At 40.0% G+C, this 21659-nt stretch overlaps 1 protein-coding gene across 2 annotated transcripts in view; it reads left to right on the top strand.

The window, feature by feature from the left end:
- The window catches only part of LOC111147026 (diacylglycerol kinase eta), a 168566-nt gene that overhangs the window by 63482 nt on the left and 83425 nt on the right, over nucleotides 1-21659 (top strand). For both annotated transcript variants that reach the window (XM_022502876.1, XM_022502877.1), the window contains exons 2-3: nucleotides 10339-10449; nucleotides 13176-13256. In XM_022502876.1, coding sequence (XP_022358584.1) covers nucleotides 10339-10449; nucleotides 13176-13256 — 192 coding nt within the window. The remainder of the gene's footprint in view (nucleotides 1-10338; nucleotides 10450-13175; nucleotides 13257-21659) is intronic.

Genomic DNA, 21659 nt, shown 5'->3' with positions numbered 1-21659 from the left:
GTCCAGTACAAATCCCAGCTTTTTATTCCTTACCTTCCAATGCATATCAAATCTGTTTTGCCTCTGAATGATAGATGAACAGAACCTGGTTTCTTGTGGGCAGCTGGCTCTCAGGAGGAGGAAGGGGAGAGCTGGAATGGGCATGCTCTGTTATTAAACCCACATTACTCCCCTCACCTCTGCTGGAGCACAGCCAGTGGGGGTGCGGGGAGGGCAGGGGGGCATGTGAATGGGGCTCCACACACAGAGAAAGAAACATTTTAAGTATAGAGTGTCTATACATTATTACTTAAATACTGTTTATGTGAGTGTTTATTAAAGCCTGACTGATGATAACAGTCACCAAGAGAGCTTTTGATATGTGTAGGGTTCTGTGCCCTATCCCAGATCAATTGAATGAACAGATGAACAGAGGTTCTGAATGTCTGTAAAGTTTTCCATGTTGTTCAGATGACCAGCCAGATTTTAGAACAACTGGTATATTTAATAGAATATATGTATAATATATATAATATGTATAATGTATGTATATTTTTAGATTTTATTATATATGTATATATTATGTAATATACGTATATTACATATATGCACACATATACACACACATATAAAATATATATGTATTTTATATACATATGTTTATAATATATGTGTTTTTTTAGATTTTTTTTTTTTTTAATTTGAGAGAGAGAGAGAGAGCATGAGTGTGTGGGTCAGAGGGAGAGGGAGAGAGACTCTGAAGTAGGCCTCCAACTGGGTGGAGTGGTTGATCCGAGGACCCTGAGATCACAACCTGAGCAGAAACCAAACATTGGATGCTTAATGAACTCTGTCACCAGGCGCCCCATATATAGTCCTTTTCATAAAGAGGCTCAAATTTGTTCTTAAGGGAGTCAGAAATCTCTGGTTGGATAAAATTCAGAAGGGAAAATCATGCAAGGCATGAAACCCAAAAAGGCCCAGAATCAAGATGAACTGAGGGATATTTTGGAAGCTGAGAGAAAAGGCAGGCTTGAAGCATTTTAACCCGTGACTGACAAAAAGAGGTAGACAGACTGAATCAGAGTGAGATCCAATGGCCAACCTTCCAAAGCCGTGAGGAGAGAGGCTGCAGTCATTCAGTATAGCTTCTGGGATGTTTGTGGAGAAAACAGTTCTTATTTTATAATCACACAGAGAATATTTAGAAGGGCTAACCAAAGAAAAAAGCAATGTTCCAGTAGGAGAGACCCAATTCAGTGAGACTTGTGATAAAGATAGATTTGTAGTTTCAGAGACATTGGATCAAAAGAGTGATGGGTTTGACTGTCTTTCAAGCCAAATTATGTAAGTTCAGCTGTTGGGTAAAATATGGCAGGATAGAAAGTCTCTTTTAAACAATAGCCAATTTATACACCCTCCAGGTGTATCTGCCTTGTCTGCCACCCAGAGACAATGTTAACGTAGATAAGAGAGATGGGCTCCCTTAAGAATGATGAAAAAATATTTTTGTGGATGAAAACAGAATGGCTTTCAATTTAGGAAAAAATAAAAATAAAAAGTAGAGTAGTCAACAACTAAAGGCTTATATTTGCTTCAAGGACATTTTCCAAGGAGAAAGTGATGGCCACGAAATCTCCTCTGGTTCTAGCGGGAAGAATGCTGGCAAGGCTCCTGCCCAGGCTCTCCCTTAAGAGTTCTCAAGCTAATGGAACCATTCAGGTTTCCTTGCTCCATTCATTCCTGTGTTCCGTGAATAAGGTTTAGGGGTGATTCTCCGTGCAAGGAACTGTGATAAGTTGCTCACAGGCTAGTTGGACGGTAGATACATCAGTTCAGCTAATGAATTTTGAGGTTCCAGTGACTCCAAGGCACTTTCTAGCCTTACTGGCTCTTCTTAGACCAACATTCTAAGTTGTAAAATAGTAATTTATAGTAGCTATAAATTCTGCTCCATTATTAAATACTAGCTCATGATTGTGCTATGTTCTTAGGTTTAATGTTGAGAAAACTTTATACATTTTGGGACCATACACCTTATGGGATTAAACACGGTCGTCATGGAAGTGGTTCCAAATCCACCACTTGCCAGATACGTCACCAAGGTAACACTACATTTGCTTCTAAAAAATGACTCAGATAAAGGTTAGGAGTACAGGATAGATCTGGAACCCTTAAAACAGTGATTTTCAGGGGAGGTGTTTTGGAAATGTGTGTGTGTGTTTTAAATCATCCCAGTGCTTTTGGCATAGTGAGCCCTCCTAGCCAGCAATCCTACAACATACCAGGCAGGTCAAAACTTCAAAGAATTGTCCTCTATCATTTATGACCTTCAGATGTCCTCTAGGATATTAATTATGGGCAAACATGATTTATAAACACCTGAGCTTAAAACCTAACTTCATGTAACACAAAATCTTAAAGCATTATTATAAGATATTAATTTTCCAGGTTTATAACTACTGTGTGTAAAAAGGGAGGTTATAGTTTGTGTGTTTGTTTTGAGAAGGGGCAAAGGGAGAGGGAGAGAGAGAATCTTAAGCAGGCTCCATGCCCAGTGTAGAGCCCAACGTGGGGCTCCATCTCACAAGCCTGAGATCATGACCCGAGCCAAAATCAAGATTTGGATGCTTAAGACCAAGCCACCCAGATGCCTCTATAGTTTGTTTTTTGATCAGAACTTTACCAGGAGCTATTTACAACTTCAGAAGATATGTCACCAGTGGCCACACTGTTCACTCCAGTATCATCTGGCGTTTGAGGTTGATGCATTACTGGAGATTTTATGATAGATGCAATCATCTCTTTCCTCTGTTATGTCCACCATTGTAGTCATTTGCATATGGAAGTACACATGATCTATTATATATTACATTATATACATTATATATACACATTATATATTACTCTTTAAAAATGTCTCATTTATATTACACTTAGAATATTATATTAATCTTTTTACTATTTTTAGAATTCATTTCATTAAGATTTTCACAAAATACAAAACTCAAACATAATTGTCTATGTCTACCACAAAATAAAATAGAATAAGTGGTTAGTGCGTGCACACACACACACAGTCTTTGATAACTTCTCTTTATGTAGGCATCAGGCAAGTTCAAGAGTGTTATCTCTTTATTTAACTTGTGTCAGTCCCACTTAAAACACCTTTTCCCACAAGTATGACCTGCTAAAATAGTACCTTACTTACAATACTTTATATGTATATAGCATTTGGGAGTTTATGAAAGATATTTACACGTCATTCTGTTTCATCCCCAGAACTCTGAGGAATACGGGGCAGGTGATTTTATCCTCACTTTAGAGATGGGGAACTTTGGTTCATAGGTGTTGTTACTTTAATTTCTTCCTTGTTGTTTCCTGATTACTCAGTAAATTGATTCACATGTATTAATGATTTTCTTAATGTCAGGTTCTATGACTACATTATAGCTCTATGGAGGGTGGAAAAATAAATAAGATACAAATTTTTAAAAATTCCCTTACCACATGATTCATGCTATAAATGACGTATGAGCAAAGTGCTGCGAGTGCAGGTCAGCTGTGATCGCGCTCCGAGCCTTGAAGGATGATGGGATGGGGCGGGAGTTATAAGAAGAAGCAGAAGACAGCATTCTGAGTAGAGGAAGAGCTCTTGAAAGAGGCTGGACATGGGGAAGGATAGAGGGTTTGAGGAGTAGCAAATGCTTCTCTTCTACTCTGCTGTTAGGTGGATTCAGGAGGACTCTTGAAGGTTTAGCTGTAAAAGAAGGTGGGTCACTTGAGGAAGGAGGAATCTGTGCTCAGCTCACAAGGCTGGAATTATACTATGGGTGATAGGAAACCACTGGCTATATTAAACCAGAGTTTGGCAGGATCCCGTCTGTTTTTCAGGGATAATTCTGTCCATAGTGGGAAGAATGGACCAGTGGTGGGAAAAATTGATAGCATGAAGCATGAAGGACATTTAAGGAACGGTTGAGTTGAAGGGAGTTAAAGGAGCTTGAACTAAGGCAATGGCAGGAAGAGTGGAAAGGGATGGACTGAGGAAGGGAAACCTTTCTATAATAAATAATACTTATGATGGGGGCTAATAATAGTCAAGATAATATCTTGCCGTGCTACATTTAAACATTTTTTTCATATTACATTTTTAAAGAATTGTGTATTTTTTCATACCTACTGCCTCATGTGTCATTGTAGCAAATGGTGATATACAGGTATTATTTCCAATTTAGAGATTAAAATCCATAAAACTAAAGAGGCTTACCATTAAAGAAAGTCAAATAGACTCACGATGTTATAGGTTCTGTACAGACACCTAGGAAGGCATAGACAGCTTTCTGGGAGCTTATATAACAAAATGGATAAGGAAATATATGCGTCAAAGAAAGGTTTTCTATTTGCGGGGTAGAGTTGACAGAAGTTAAGAGAGATGCAGCGGGGGTCTGGGGGGCACCTGGCTGGCTCAGTCAGTGGAGTCCGTGACTCTTGGTCTCAGGGTTGTAGGTTCGAGTCCCATTTTGGGTGTAGAGATTACTTCAAAATAAAATCTTTAAAAAGAGAGAGAGAGGGGGCGCCTGGGTGGCTCAGTTGGTTGGGCAACTGCCTTCGGCTCAGGTCATGATCCTGGAGTCCTGGGATGGAGTCCCACATCGGACTCCCTGCTCGGCGGGGAGTCTGCTTCTCCTGCTGATCTCTCTCTCCTCTCATGCTCTCTCTCTCTCTCTTTCTCTCTCTCTCAAATAAATAAAATCATTAAAAAAATTTTTTTAAAAAGAGAGAGAGAGATGAGAATGATGGTATGAAGACTCTCTCGACCCATGTCTTAGTCTGTTCAGGATCTTATAAGAAAAACACCATACATTTGTTTAAACAACAAATTCATTTCTCACAATTCTGGAGGCTGGAAGGTCCCAGTCAGGGCACCTGCTGATCTCATGTAGGATGAGGTCTTGCTTCCTGGTTCATCGATGGCGGTCATCTTGCTGTGTCCTTATGTGGCAGAAGGAACTCTCTGAGGTCTGTCTTATAAGGACACACATCCTGAAGGCCCTACCTCCTCATACCAACAAATTGGGGGTTAGGATTTCAATTTTGGGAGGATACACCAACATTCAGTCCATAACAACAAATTTCATTCCCATTCCTTAGAAGAGAAGTTAAGGGGGGTCATGTTAGGACAAGAGGAGGAAGAGCTAGAGATTCTTCTGGAATTTTTGAAGACATCTGTAAAAGATGAGTCATCACTGACATTTCCATTTCACTATATCAAGCTTTTCACCACACCTATTTCGATGGCCAAAAAAAGTCAGCATGCGAAAATGTACATTTATCAGATAAATCAGGCAGTGACTGATTTTTCAAAAATTCTTAGCTTTGCAAAATGGCTCACTGAGTGACTATTGAAATTGTGCTCTCCTTGGGATGCTAAAGTAGTATCCCATCCAAATAGCTTCAACTTGTGGCATACAAGTGCTTCTGAAATTGTAGGTGAAATCTTAGAGCACTGTGTGTGTGTGTGTGTGTGTGTGTGTGTGTGTGATTATACAAGAGAAATGACTTTTGTTTGAGCTACACAAGGAACATGAAATGAACAACTCTACAGCCTTAAGACATTAGATTATAGACCTTCTTTTTAAAGCCAACTAGATAAGAGATTTTTCAACTTCAAGTTTGTTTTATTGAAATATTTTTTTTTCAAAGCCAAGTTTTTCATTGAACTTTGTGTTTTTTGCACCTGGAAACTGGGTTATTGGATTACAGTTAAGTCTTCATGGCTTTACTGACTTTTCATGAGTGTTGGGTAGTACTAAACCAATAGGCCAGTTAAATGTAAACATTTCTAAGCCTTTTCTTGATAGAGGGGAGAGTTTATCCCTTAGCCAGGAGATTGTGAAGAAAATAAAATTGAATTTTTGTACTTAATTTTAACAGGTTTTTAATCATAACTCTCTTATCATAACTTTCTTATATTAGTTCCAACTTCAAATTGTTATTCTACATGAACATCAATATTGAACATAATAAATATTATGATTTTAAAGAATGATTGCTTGTTTATTCACGTAGTATACGCAGTATTTGGAGATTTTTTTTTGGGCCCACACATGTTTTTCTCTGAACCACGCTTTGATAATATGATTATATTTTCTAGAGCTGTTGCAAATTAATCATTTTTTGTTATGCTCCTTCTTTTATAAGAAGTGTTTGTTTAACTAGCCATATATAAACGAGTTTATTTTGAGGATTCACTTTGATGTGAATAACTGCCTTCTAGTTAAATGTTTTAAATCCCATCTCTTAGAAGAAAGTAGCCTCAGAATGTTTTTTTCTTTTTTCTTTTTTTTAAGACTTTAAAATTAACCATGTAACATAAAAAAGTTTGTAAATGCATGAAGATAAGGACTATATCTTACACATCTTTGTATCCCCCACAGCCTCACACATTGCAGATTAATTCATGCTTATGCAAGATTTAAAGAACATAAAGTGATATAGAAAAAAAAAACAGACGAACTATTTGCTTTGAAAGTGACTATATAAGGATCATCTCTAAATTAGCAAACGGGATAGATAGACATTTTCCTGTCCTCTTCCCATCTCTCCCCAACCCCTCACCCAAGGAGTGCACCCAAGGGCACATACCCCTTTGTGCCTTGTATCTGCTATTTTTATATGCATGAGAAGAAGCAGGCTCAGACCTGCTGAAGGCTGGAAAATATAAGGTCATATCCAGCCACTGGGTCCTGTTTTCTCATTCTTTCATTCTTTTAAAATACAAAGTTATCTGACATACTATTCTACGTTTAGCTAAAAGTTGCTCAGTAACATTTACAGAGGCCCTAAGGTATTGGCCGGTGTGTTAGATGGTGTAGGATATTGTCTTTGCTCTGAGGAAGCGCAAAGCATGGCTGGACCACGCACATGGAACCCGATGCTCTCTGATGTCATAGATCCTGTTATACAGAGAGGATAAGGCACCGTAGAGGGACAAAGGGCGGGTGAGTGACTTCTTCCTCAGGGTCAGGGAAGCCAGGGGCAATGGTGTTGGATCTGAGCTGAGATGAAGAGGAGTTTTCAAGATGGGCTAGTTGACGAGAGGCCGTTTAGGGCTGAGGGAAGAGCATGGGGAGAGGGGCAGGTGACGAGGTTGGAGAGATGATGCAGGGTCCTCTGTGGTACTTGCGGAAGTCTGGGCTTCCTGCTGCAGGGGGAAGAGAATTAAGCTGTGGTATGACCTAATCAGGTTTTCATTTTGGAAAATCACTCTGATAACCAGGTGGGGGATGAGGAGGTTATTTGATGCTTCCCTTAGTGCTGATAGAACATAAATAGACCAAACATGAAGTTGTCTTCCTCATGGCCTTAAACAAAATTGTACAAAAATCCCAATACATCCACTTTTAGAACAAATGGTTTGTTCTTTGGGTAAGTTATATTTTTATAGTATTTTATAGTATTTTAGTTCGTTGTGTTTATAGTATTTTAATATTTTATAATATTTCAGTACTTTATGTTTAAGAATGACACCTCTTCGGCTCGGGTCATGATCTCAGGGTTCTGGTATCAAGTCCCACATCGGGCTCTCTGCTCCGCAGGGAGCCTGCTTCCTCCTCTCTCTCTGCCTGCCTCTGCCTACTTGTGATCTCTGTCTGTCAAATAAATAAATAAAATCTTAAAAAAAAAAAAAAAAAAAGAATGACACCTCTCTCCCCTGAATGACACCAGATACAACGCCACTTCCCCGTCCCCCTTTTCTTGGTCTCTCGCGTCTAGCCAACAGCTTAGACTTTTCCTTGGTCCTTCTCCTCTCTCTTTCCCTTGGTCTCTGCCAGGAGGTCCAGTGGATTCTGCCTCCAAAATAACATCTCAAATTGCTCTACTTCTCTCTAACTCAGTGATGCCACAGCCTACGCTCGAGCCCTTGGGGTGTCCCTCCCCTGGACATTTCGCCATTCTCGCTCTCTGCTTCAAACACTTCACTAGCTTTTTGCACTTAAAATAAAAAGCGAGCTTCCCATCGTGGCTGCCTCTCCTGGCTCTTTTCTCCCTTGACCTCATCTCTTGACGCTCTCCTTCTGCCCCAGCTGTTACTTGCCCTCACAGTGGCCTGCAAACACTTACTCTTTTCTTCCAAGAAGCTCTTAGAGTTTGGTGCCTGGCAAATACTCCATGAACTTAATAGCATAATGATATCATAATAATAACACTTTCTGCCATTTATTGAATGTTTTCTGTAACCCAGACAGTGTGCTAAGTGCTCTCCAGTCATTACCGTATAATTAAATTAGATCCAACAAGCTTGTGAGGTTGGTATTATTATTCCTGTATTTCAGGAGAGGAAACTGGGACAGATTGCTGAAGCAACTCGCCCTGTTTTCAGTGTGTGGTGGAGTCTGGCTTGAAGTCTGTCTGTCTGACTCCAAATTGAGCTCTTCGGTATGAAGCTGCAAAAATATTTTGTTAGCGTTAAAAATTTACAATTCCTGGAAGACAGTCTCAGAGCAAGCTATGGGGAAACTCTCATTGACATTGAAAGTAAACATTAATATAATTTGACTACCTTATTGGCGACAACACATTTTTCCCAATATTTAAGTCTTGTTCATAATAGAAGATGGCATAGTGTAGAAAGTGGGAATAAACTCTGGAGTCAATCAGACGTGAGTTTTAGTACCTGCTCTTCATTCATACAGATCTGAATTTCATGTATGCTAGATAATGCTTTGGGCACTTGAGATCAAAAGTGGGCAATCCAGTGGGATGGATTTAAAATTTTGGTTCTATGAGCCGTTTTTGTCCTGGAAGCTCACCATCACATTGATGCTCCTTTAGGAATTCAATATAAATGTGACCCCTCTTGGACCCCATCCCAAGGGGATCCGTTTGAGTCAGTCCCGTGACATGTCTTCTAAGGACAATCTCAGAGGAAGACTGTATGTTTAGTTTGCCAGAAGTGTAGTTGCCTTCTTCCTTCCTTTCTTCTTTCCTTCCAATTAAAATGAAATGTTGAATTTAATTTTATTAGACATAATAAACCCAGGTAAAGTCTATTCGAATAGGGGTGGCACAATAAACATAATAAACATGCATATTACATTATACATTGGAAGAGGAAAGTAAGACCTTTGTGTGAGGGAGTAAATAAGATGAGGGGAAACTTGGAGATCACATTGTGGTATTGAATAAGAAGTCAGTGAGGTGCACCGAGAAGGTCAAAGACTTGAAGGAGGTGAAGGAGTTGGTCAGTCGGGTATCCAAGGGAAGAGCAGCCCAGGAGGAGAGAGTGGGTGGTGTCCAGACCTAAGAAGAGCATGCAGGGCCACTTGAAAGCAAAGTACCATGTGATCAGTCAGGACAAAGGGAGGGAGAGATGCTGCATGAGAGCAGGGGTTCTACATATCTTGTTCATAATGAAATGAACTTCATACATGAAGCACTCAGCAGAGGGTCTGGCCCAGAATCACAGAGCCCCTGCCTCCCTTCTCCCGTCACATCTCCTGCCACTCCCTCACTGCAAACCCTACCCTGCATTTATAACTGGAAGTTCTTTGGAGAGTCCCCAAATATGCATGCTGTTTTAAACCTTTCTACTTTTGCACGCACCTAAAATAGGCTTCTCCCTCCCTTGTCATTCTGATAATTGCCTTGTAGACCCACCCCAGGGGAGTCTCCTCTGGGAAGACTTCTTTGCCTCCCTGTGACAGAGCTGATGCTTCCTTCTCTGGACCACCATGCTTAGTGCTTTGACTACGTTTGTTACAATAACACATAGCTAAGGTTAACATTTAATGAGCACTTACTGTATGCCATGCGATAAGTCCTTTCTATGCTTTTGATGTATTCCTCATAATAAACCTATAAGGTATGTCACAGAGTCATCCCCATTTTCCAGATGAAAAATAAAGGCATGAAGAAGTTCAGTAACTTGCCTAAGATCATCCAGCCACTAAGTGGTGGCATCGAGAGGTCAACAGGAGGTTTCTGGCTCCAGAGCCCACGGTCTTAATCATTACATTATATTGCCTCTTTATGTTTTCCACCATTATTGAATACTTCCTATATACAAGGCAGGGTACACATCATGTGGAATCATATTAGTTTGGTGCATGTGCCTCCCGTATTACTTGTGACTACTTGAAGGGTAGAGAACCATGTCAGATTTTACCTTTGTTCATGAGGCTTTGCGCATGTGCTCCCTTGGTTGGACAGAAAGAAGAAGACAATTTCTCGTGTAATTCCTAGGACCTGGGAAATGATATATAAAATACCGCTGGGATTGTGTCATTAATTCTGAATTTTATTTGGTTCTGAATTTCATATTAATCATGTTGTTGGCCTTCTGTTTCTCCCCAGACCAGTATTAAAGAGGGACAGCTGTTGAAGCAAACCAGTTCCTTCCAACGGTGGAAAAAGCGTTACTTCAAACTTCGAGGCCGTACACTTTATTATGCAAAGGACTCAAAGGTAATTTGGAAGAATATTGCTCGCAGGCGCTTGAGGTTGTGGATGGATTAAAAGTTTTAGTTCTATGAGCTTTTCGTCTTGGTGCTCGGTAGAGGTTTACTGTTCTGCAAATTCGGTATGCATGTGATCCGGCTTGGACCAAATCCCAAGGGAGTCTATTTAAGTCCATTTCATGGTGTCCATAGAGGATGATCCTCTGGGAAGGTTCTAGCATAGTATTCTTTCTTCCCTTCCTCTTTCCTTACAATTAAAGTAAAACATTAAATGTAACTTTATTAAATGTAATAAGCTGAAAATTTTGAGTTTCCCCTCTCTACCTTTTGCCTTCTACATCTTTCCCTGACCATGACAGAGAGTGATTTGCTAGAGTGACTAAGAAGTTGTCCTCTGGTTTCAGATGAGGGATTGTATCCTACTTCCAGCACATTCCCCTGGAGCGGCTGCAGGCAGTTTGTGTTGTACCGAGTAGGCTTCAGTGAGATAACACACATGGTACCTGACACAAAACAATCACTCAGTGATGCTAGTAGTTAAGAATAAAAACCCTAGTGAAGTAAAATCAAGGCTTTAAATAATTTTTATGTAACAGTTGAAGAAACTAAGAATGATGTGGTTTGGGAAGAAAACAATTAATAATGACGAGCTTCCATTTAAGACTGATATCTTAGTGTTCCTTCGAAAGTAAACATTGAGATTTCTGGCTACTGTATCGGTTGAATAATTGATAATTTCCCTATTTTAAAAAAATGTATGTTCCTGATATAATTAGTAGAGTTATACGCTGGGAGGTAAAATCAAATATGCAAACCAACGTAATTCTTAGTTTATGCGGCTGTACAAGTAATAACCAAATAAAGTAATCTCATTTGAAAAGTCGTTAAGGTCAAGGTTGTCCCTGATCTGGCTCCATGCCGCCTTTCTCCATTTGTCTGTTGGCAGCACTGACCACTTGATAGCCTTGGCCTTGCCCCACGTTTACCATCTGCAAATGACCTTCCCCTCCATCTCTACTTGATGAAATTCCCTGTTTTCCTTAAGATCCCCTCAAAAGGTCTTTATTCCATCATTCACAAGAGCAAGAGTTTGAATGTTTTCTGCAGGGGAAATGATCCATGACCTTCCATAGCATTCTGTAGTATTTCTTCCCTTGCATTTTCAATAGACCATCTTATATTACTATTAGTCGTTATCTGTTTCTTCCCCTGCGCTAAATTAAAAATTCTTTCTGGTTGGGGAGCAAGTCTGATAGTCATATTGGTTGGAGTGAAGTGGACTTGCATACCCCCCAACCCCGCCAGGGATCTTGGGGGTGGTGTGGAAGCTATCAAAGGACCCATTTTCTTTCTTTCTTTCTTTTTTTTTTTTGGTAAATTTATTTTTATTTAATTTTTATTTAAATTCAATTTAGTTAACGTATGCTATGTTATCAGTTTCAGAGGTAGAATTTAGTGATTCATCAGGTGCATATAACATCCAATGGTTATTATAAGTGCTCTTCTTAACGTCCATCACTCAATTAACCCATCCTGCCACCCACTTCCCCAGTAGCAACCCTCAGGTTGTATCCTATAGTTAAGAGTCTCTTATGGTTTGTCTTCCTTTCTGATTTCATCTTATTTTTCCTTCCCTTCCCCTATGTTCATTTGTTTGGTTTCTTAATTTCCACATATAAATAAAATCATGTGGTATTTGTCTTTCTTTGACTTATTTCACTTAGCATAATACCCTCTAATTCCATCCACGTCATTGCAAAAGGTAAGATTTCATTCTTTTTGATGGCTGAGTAACATTCCATGGTATGTGTGTGTATACACAACACATCTTCTTTTAACATTCATCTGTCACTGGACATCTGCACTCTTTGCATAGTCTGGCTGTTGTGGACATTGCTGCTGTAAATATTAGGATGCATGTGGAAGGGGCCCCTTTTCTGGAGTTTCTAGAGGTGCTTTGTTACCCCTGCCTTGCTGCAAGAACATCAAATGAGTGTGAACAATGACCAAATGACTGACAGTGGAAAGGATACATTTATTTAGTAGAATTTTCTAATCTCTAAATCGAACAGTATTAAAGATTCCCTTTCTGTGGAGTTTTTATCATGGAAACTTTTTGATTGAAAACACTTTTAAGAGTATGAATGAAACATCATTTTATATTTGCAGAGCACACTTATCTTCTCATTCAAACCCATTTATGGACGAGGAAAATAAGTCTCAGAAAGTTTAGTAACTCACCACAATTCGAGCCAGGACTAGTTCTCATTTCTCACTGAGCAGATGTGGGAGTGATGACATTGCCTCTGCCTTCCTGGCAAAGTTGTTCTAGGCTGTTGCCTGTCAAGCAGTATAACTCTGTGTGTGTGTGAGTGTGTGTACACACGTGTGTGCGCATGCACGCATGTGTACGCACACGCAGGTGCACAATACACTGAGGAGGCTCCTATAGATTATGCTTCTAGAGAGCAGGGAGCATTTTGCATTGAAACTCTGTGCCGTGGGGTTCTTCAAAGACCTTTTCGGTTTGGGATTTATGAGTTAGTTGTACTTTGTGGTTTTACTCTTCCTAAGAAGATGTTGCAGAGACTCACTAACAACTTTTTCTTCATTTTCTATTCCTAATTCCTGACATGGCTTCAGAGTCATGTCCTGATTGGGGGAAAAAAAAATTATTGATGAGCATTGAGTTAGGTTTTCATTTAATGTGTTTGTGTTCTTTTTCATTAACAGTCTCTGATATTCGATGAAGTTGACCTCTCAGATGCCAGTGTAGCTGAAGCAAGCACAAAAAATGCGAACAACAGTTTTACGGTATGGTTATATTCTGCTGAATTCCTTCTCAAAAGTTACAGAAGGACCTTTCCTAAGTGTGTACAGAGTGTCTTCTTCAGTTACCAACCCTGTGTCAACTTACACATGTGGGAGTTCCTGCCGACACAGTAAACTTGATAAGTATGTTGTATACCCAGTACTGTTCACGATTGTTTGGGTCAAGAAGCCAACATATTAAATGTATTTTCTAAAAATATTTACAACATTTTCCACTTTAGGCCTTTTAATTTTAGTGCTTTAGAATTGTCACCTCTTTTAAATTTAATACTTCAACGAATTCCATTGTTTTGGAATATTCAAGAAGTCTGTTTCTTACCTTCAATCTTAAAAATAATGTTTTCCCTTCTTTTCTACTTTTCTCTGTTGCTGTGGTTCAGGTCTTCATTAAGTCTCATATAAGTGATTCATTTGATGGTTACTTAAGTGGTATCCTCTGTTCCAGTTGATTCTTTTCCAATTACAAATCACACTGCTGGAAACACCTCACTGGCTCACTCTTGCCTGTCAAGTTACAGCTGCAGCTCCATCCTCGAATCTTGTGAAATCATACCTCGACATTCTAGTGTTACTGAGACCGTTTGTCCTCTTGTACCCCACCAGTCTGGCATTTCTGTCCGTGCCTGGGCTTTTCCCATTCCCCCTGGCTTGACTCATTTCTCCTCCTCTGGCTGTTGAAATTCTACCAGTTCTTCAAAGCCTGTCTCAGATATCTCATTCTTCTCCTACTTCTTTCATTCAAAAAATACGATTTGAATCCCCACCATGGGCTAGGCACTTGAGCTAAGCACAAGAGATTCGGAGGTGAATAAACAAATTGTTATTTCTCTCAAAATATTCAGAGTTCAGTGAAGTTCCTCCGGGGTAGTTTTTATAACCTCATATTCCTAGGTCCTCTAGGATGACTTGCTCCTGCTATGTTGTTGCCCCCGTCCAAACTCCCAGCCCCTGTTCGAGAAGCCAGCACTGCTGACAGTGGTGCATTTTGTCCCATCTCCCAGGCTTGCCAGGGCAGGGAAGACAGACAGATAAACAAACACAGAGCAGTGCCATGATAGAGGTAAGCGCTGGTCGGGGTGGGGGGTGGAGTGGGGGAGGAAGCAAATGCATTCGGATTTAGCCATATGGATTTACTGGCACGTGGGATAATCCTTGGTGTCCCTCCCACCTCCCCAGGGAGCTTTTTTGTTTGAGGAGAGGAAAACCAAGAATAGAATCCTGGGAAAATGTTAAAATTTAAAGTTTGACCAATCAAGACAGAGCATTCTGAAGTATAGAAGGAGTCTTGGGAGGCGATGATGTTAGGAAAAGCCTGTGGAAGATAGTTTTAGGATGGAAGTTGTTAAACATCAAATACTGTAGAGAGATCAAGTCAAAGAAGAAATGAGAAGCGTCTGTGGAATTTGTTAACTTGGAGGTCATTGGGTCACATTGACCGGAGTGACTTCGGGGAGGGGGGGTGGTTGCGTGCATTAGGCTGCCCCGAAGACCAGGTGGGAAGGCAGAGAAGCCGGGGTGGATTGCTTCTTTGAAAAGCTTGGCTGTTAGGAGAAGGAGAACAAGTATGATACTCAGGCTTCAAGAGAGTTTTGTTGTTGTTGTTGTTGTTCTTTGGATCTGTTTTTAAACCTGGTTTTGAGTGTGTCTGTATGAAGAGAGGAAAAAAATTGTTGGACTCAAAAGTTGAAGCGTCAGGAGAGAGAGGGGAGAATGGATGGAGCATGGGAGCCAGAGAGCATTTAGAGATAAGCATTGACCAGGAGACAGAAAGTTGATGGAGGCAGGTGTGTGCAGGAAGCCTGTTTATTCCAAACCCAAATACTACTGTTCTCTCAGTGAAATTGAAGCTGAAGTCATCTGCTATGAGTCAGAGTTTATTTGGGTTTGGAGTAGCTTCTGTAGAAAATGAGAGTTGAAACTGGACAGGGACCTGGAGTAGATTATGAGTTAGTAGTCTAGCAAAGACGGAGATCAGGTTTACTAATGTACCTAATTCCTATGCCTTTCACATTTTTTTTTTAAGATGGGAAGAGAGAACAACAGCTAAATTGATCCAGGGTTGATGGTTTATAGGGCTTATTGGACAGAAAGACAAAGGCATTGTTGGATATTCGAGGGATCAGTAAGTCATCCATCTTCCCCTCTGTGTTACAAGTTCTTGAGATAAAATGTAAGGAGTGAGGGGCAGCTTATTTGTTGCTGAACAAGATCCAACAACCACTAAATTCAGTGCTTCTGATAAATTGTTGGAGGCCTAATCAGAGTTTCTGATCGATTGTTGCTTCTTTTTCCTTTCTTACAAATGAAGGTGGGGTAGGCTGATGAACCACTTGCCTTCCCCCTAGGGAGTGATCCATAGTCCTCTCCTCTCCGTGGAGACTCATGGGGAAGTGGGCAAAAAGGGTTTCCCCTTGACAGGGATCTAGAATTTAGTCTGATAGTGGGTTCCAAAATTGAAGATTTGAAGGATAGAACAATTTCAGATGAAGACCAGGTCTAAGGTATTGGTGTAGATAAAGGTAAAAGGAAGTGAAAAGCTTGGATTTGAGAGAAGTTATTCAAATCCTTTGTAGAACTCTTTCTTGGACCTCCATGTACATTCAGTCTCTCCTATAGTGCCTTTCTTATTATAAAACTCACTATGTTCTGGGGCACCTAGGTGGCTCAGTGGGTTAAAGCCTCTGCCTTCGGCTCAGGTCATGATCCCAGGGTCCTGGGATCGAGCCTCACATCAGGCTCTCTGCTCAGCAGGGAGCCTGCTTCTTCCTCTCTCTCTGCCTGCCTCTCTGCCTACTTGTGCTGTCTGTCAAATAAATAAATAAAATCTTTAAAAAAAAAAAAAAAGAACTCACTATGTTCTGCCTTGTACTTAATTAGGTACTTACGTTTATTATAATCTCCTTGAGGGCAGAAGACTCTGTCATATCATTTTACCTCAGAGTACCTTATCCGTATTTGTTGATTTAATTAATAAGATGAAAGTTATTTTACACATGAGAAGACTTCTTGTTGAAATATTTTCAAGAGATTTATCCACTCAACCAGATATTATTTCTGAAGTTTTGTTGGACTAGAAATGTGGAGACTAAAATATTAGGCAGATTGCTTAGAGTTTTACAGCAAATGAGTTTGGTAGAACTTTCTAGGGCATACAATAGAATAAGGGATAGGTTTTCAACCAGTAATTGACAATCTTCCCTATCTTTAAATATTTAAATATCCTACCTTTCTGGGTTGCATTGACTGCTCTGCTATTGATACTGTTATTTTGGCTAGTTCATGTCAAAGGTTAATGGTATAGTTTAGTGGTATTACGACTGGAAAATACGGGAATGGCCATATTCAACTTTGCTACAGCTATGCCTTGAAGTCCCTGAGGATGATATGTTGACAGGGGACAGTAGTGAATGGAAAATCTGGGATTAGCAAATGGAAAATAGAAAAGCTATGCTTTGCCTGAAAACCCATCCCAAACTCTATAGTAAAATGGTTTCAGGAGAGCTCGGCAGAAACTGACTTCACATGGGATGTTACTCTGCATTGTTTCCACCACATTCTTTCAGAATGAGTGAGTAACTCAGGTTGGCTGAGCTTCAAGGAAGGGGATAGAGACACCATGAAGGTCGCATCAAAGGATGTGTGGACATGGTTCAGACCTACCTACTCAGTGGTTACTTTTCCTTCCTTGCACAGTCCTGTGCTCCCATCCCTGGAGTTAATAATTATCTTGTTGTTTTGGTTGTCAAAAATCACCTTGGGTACATATTAGTTTTCTATTGCTTTGTGACAAATTACCACAAACTTAGTGACTTAAAAACAACACCCATTTGTTATCTGACTGTTTCTGTTGGTCACACAGCATAACTGGGTTCTTCTCCTCCAGATCTCACAGTGTTGAAATAAACAGATTTTTAAATATAGATAGATATGTATACACACACCCCCCACATCCATGCATATTTAATTACCTTGCATGGGGTGAATTTTGACCTCTGTTGGAGTTTTGGGTTTTACAGGTGTCTTCTACAACAGGCACCCCTGATGGCACCAACAAGATACTGAAAGCATTTTCCGTGCATTAGGTGTCAGTGGTGTGATCAGGGAATGGAAAAGGACAACCCCTGACATCCTAGTTGGTATTTTATAAGCCTTCAGGATTCATTAATATTCATCCCTAATTTATGAGTGGTTTGTGCTCTCCCATAGCCTTGTCTATGATTGTGGCATCTATAATACATTCCTAATTTTTTCCTTCGTTTTTTGAATTATGCATTTCCTTTTTTATTTTACTGATTTCTTCATGATGTTCTGGAGTTCTGTTTTTCACATCAACATTTTTATCTTTAACACACCTCTGTGCTGTAGGCAAATGTGTTCTTCTATTAGACTGGAGAAAAGAATTGATTTTTTTTTCCCCTTGGTCACACTGATGTGCCCTTTGGAAGGGTCCCAGCCCTCCTGATGCTTAATCCAGGGCTCTTCCTTTTCACACAGTGTTCTTTCCATCTGGTTAGTCTTTGCCTCTGTTCTGTCTCTCTTCTCACATCCGCTTGCTCTCTTTGTCTCTTTCTCACTCATCGTGATGTGTATATCCCAGCTTTTTGTGACTTAGTCAGTTGCAGACCTTAGACCATGAAGTGAAGTCAAATAGCGTGGGTTTGTGTGCTGGCTTGGCCCTCTCTAGCTACGTGCCTTTGGACTAATTTGTTAACCCCTGTGAATCCGTGTCCTCTGTAACTGAGGATCGTAGTGGAACCTGTCCCATGGGGTTGTGAGGATTTTAGGGCACTCTAATTCCCTAGCACTGTGATGGGCACATAGAGTTTAGTAAGTGCTAATGGCTGTTATTATCCTGAGGTTATCACCCTGCCTGCTCCCTTCACAGGTGATAGTCTGTTGTCAATTCCTAGTAAGTTGGGGGATTTTAAAGAAGAATATGGGTGAACTTCATCTCGAGAAAACTGTTCACACTGCCTCTCTTTCAGAGGTGTAGTGAAGATTTATTTCCACTTTTATCTCATATTAATAGATGCTATTGGAAAAAGCCACCCTTCTGTGATGAATGAAATGTCGATTGTACCTTGTTAACCATTTGCATAGGCTAACGAAGAGCTTTTTTTTGGGCAGGGAGGAGAAGGGAGGGTCAACCCCTGCAGCCTGTGCTCTGCCCTGGCCCCTCCCGCCGGCCCCCGCTCCCGGCCTTTTTTTTTTTTTTTTTAACTAAGAGTTTTTTTATTGAATGGAGAGTCGTCACAGTCGCCATGGCATATGTTAGATTTTCAAAATGTGCTGTTCAAATAATTGTTTTCTTTAAATTTTAATGACAAGTAGGCTCAATCTTAAGTACATAGTCATCGTTTTTAAAGAAAGTATTATATTGACACTGTTATAACTTTTTTTGGAAGTTTTACTGTAAAGAAAGCAATTTTTATTTTTAACTAGAAAGAAATATAGAGGTAATTTATTTGGCTTATTTAACTACCCTTCTCTTTTGTTTTTTTAAGATTTTATTTATTTGACAGAGAGAGAGATCACAAGTAGGCAGAGAGGCAGGCAGAGAGAGAGGGAAGCTGAGCAGAGAGCCCAATGCAGGACTCGATCCCAGGATCCTGGGATCATGACCTGAACCAAAGGCAGAGGCTCAACCCACTGAGCCACCCAGGTACTCCCTACCCTTCACATTTTTAATGAGTGATCTACGAGGGTACTTGGAATCTCACAGTGACTGCACACCCACACTGGCTTACTCGACTGTGTGAAACACGGATACCATGTGGTAGCACTTATTTTTAGAGCTCGCCGAGCACTGGAACAGAGTCATTTTAGTTCAGGGTCACTTGCCGCAGCAGACACGACTGAAAGTTGATTAGCATTTGAGTTAATTCCTCCAGTGAAGTTTCAAAAAATATGCATAAAAACAAGAAAATAAAGAGAACATCTGGCACCTGAAATGCTGAAAATTATACATTCATAGTACAGTTGAAATGAACGGGCTGTGTTTTAATGGGAGGGGGAAAGTGTTCTTTTTTTTTTTTTTTAAGATTTTATTTATTTATTTGACAAACAGAGGTCACAAGTAGGCAGAGAGGTAGGCAGAGAGAGAGGGGGAAGCAGGCTCCCCACTAAGCAGAGAGTCTGATGCGGAGCTCGATCCCAGGACCCGGAGATCATGACCTGAGCCAAAGGCAGAGGCTTAACCCACTGAGCCACCCAGGCACCCTGGGGGAAAATGTTCTTAAAGAACTCCTTTCTTTAATGTGTACTTTCTGTTTATTTTGTTTTTTCTTTAGCTTCCTCTCTGTTATTATAATTCAGTTCATCTTCTCTCTTAAGAGAAATACCACATCCTTTGAACCTAAGTGTCAGTTTACTTATATCCATTAGTATTTCAATCTTTAGTTATAAAAGAAGGGGCGAGATGTTATTTTCTCCTCATTTGTCAATGCACATCACAAAACAGGTGTTTAGATAATCATCTAAATAAATAATCCCTTAGATAAATAAGTTGCCTATTCTGATGGTAATATTTATTGTAACTATTATGTACCTCTTCTAAATGCTGATCATTCATTCTTTATATCAGTCCTTTAAGATAGGTACTAGCATGCTCTCCATTTTGTAGATGAGAGATCTGAAACAGAGAAGTTAACACCTAACACATGTACTAACTAGAATCTGAACCCATTTGGGTCGTCTGACGGCAGTCTGTACTCTTGACCTCTCCGCTATCCTACCTCTTTATTGTGGACCTTTAAGTGAGTATGGCCCACATAGTTTTCCTCTAATTATTCGTTATGTTTCAGTTGTCTTTTCTCCCCCAAGTCCATCACAGAATCTTGTCATATTACCAGGTACGTAGTTAGCCCTGCTGGTCCTACTGCCAATTTAGAATACTACATTTTATTTGGGGCCCTTTATTTTTAATTGAAATGTTGATAAAGAGCTCACAGAGGATGGTAACCAATATTATACAAAGATCTGCAAAGTCATGGGATTGACACTAGAGACCACTTTTTTATCTTCAAGATTTGGGGAAATCTGACATCTTTTTAATATTTGAGGGATTGTCATGAATAAGAGGTGGTTGACATGTTCTGTGTTACTTCAGGGTGCAGGACAAAGATTCACAGTTGAATTCACAGAGGGACAATTTTAGCTCTGCGTAAAAGAGAGCTTTCTAACTTGAGTCATCTGATAGAACAGGCCTTTTGTGATGTAATAGCTCTGTCCATTATTTGAAATCTCAAGTCCTCTCATTCTCTATGAACTGGAAAAGGCTTTCAAGAACAGAGTTCTCAGAGCAGACTCAGGCTCACAATGCTGAAATGAATTTCTCAAGGTTGGATGGCTAATAGCTATGTATAGCTAGTGTGGAATTTGGGGCTCCCAGCTCTTGGGGTTTACTGAGAGTAAGTGAGGAATAGTGGATTTAGAGATTTCCCTGGCCCTTTCCACACACTCTGTCATTCTACCACACAGCAAGAGCTAAGTGACCATCCTTTGAGATGCTGTTGGAGAGATCTTTGCATGGTGTGTGTATATGTGGGGGGGAGTAAGGGGAGGTGGCGGAGACTGAAATTTCCTTGCAGACGCAGACTATCTTCCTCACCACTGGATCCCCAGGGCTAACACAAGACCTGGTACAGAGGGGAAAGCAATAAATATTTGTCAAACGCATGAAAGAATATGTCTTGTTAAATGAATGAATGTAAACTCTAGTGTTCCTTTGGGAGAAATTTGTCATTTCAAGATTTAGCTAGAGAGCACGGTTTCCTAATTTCCCCCAGTGAGGTTGGATTATAACATACCCATAAATACTTGTATTCTAGTTGAACTCTATGTCATGACTCAGGTGATTTTTTAATCAACGACAAGTCTTACAAACATGATTCTTGCTGTGATTAATGGTTGTGGTGGTCTCCTAATTATTCCATGCCTGATTTTGGCAGACCACAGATCTTTTATGTCTATGTTGGCTTAACTATTTTATGGCACTCAAATCATACCACATTAATGCAATTTGAGTGGCTGTTTTGCTTCTTAAAACTGACTTATATGCAGTTCAGATGGCTTTATTTGATGAAAGCTGATAATTTATAAGTGGAGTTTGAAATTGGCATTCCTTTTTTCTCTAACTTGGACATCAGGCTTTTAGAAATGAAATAGCTGATCATTGTTTCCGTAGGTATATCATGTTTATCTTTTCATTGAATGGTATAGCATCTTTTCCAAGAGTACACTTCTTAATGTTATGATGAGCTTCCTCAGACCAAAGTCCTAGGAAACAAACCATTGGTCCTTTTGTGGTTAGACTAAAATCTTGAGGTGCTAGGCTCATAATGTAAGAAAAACCGTCAAAACAAATCGGCTAATCCTTCTCCCTTT

This window comes from Enhydra lutris, unplaced genomic scaffold (assembly GCF_002288905.1).
Source record: "Enhydra lutris kenyoni isolate GAN:26980312 unplaced genomic scaffold, ASM228890v2 scaffoldscaffold15, whole genome shotgun sequence".
NCBI classification, from domain to species: Eukaryota; Metazoa; Chordata; class Mammalia; order Carnivora; family Mustelidae; genus Enhydra; species Enhydra lutris.
The sequence above is the reverse complement of the archived record's forward strand: the minus strand, read 5'-3'. Positions and strand labels throughout refer to the sequence as shown.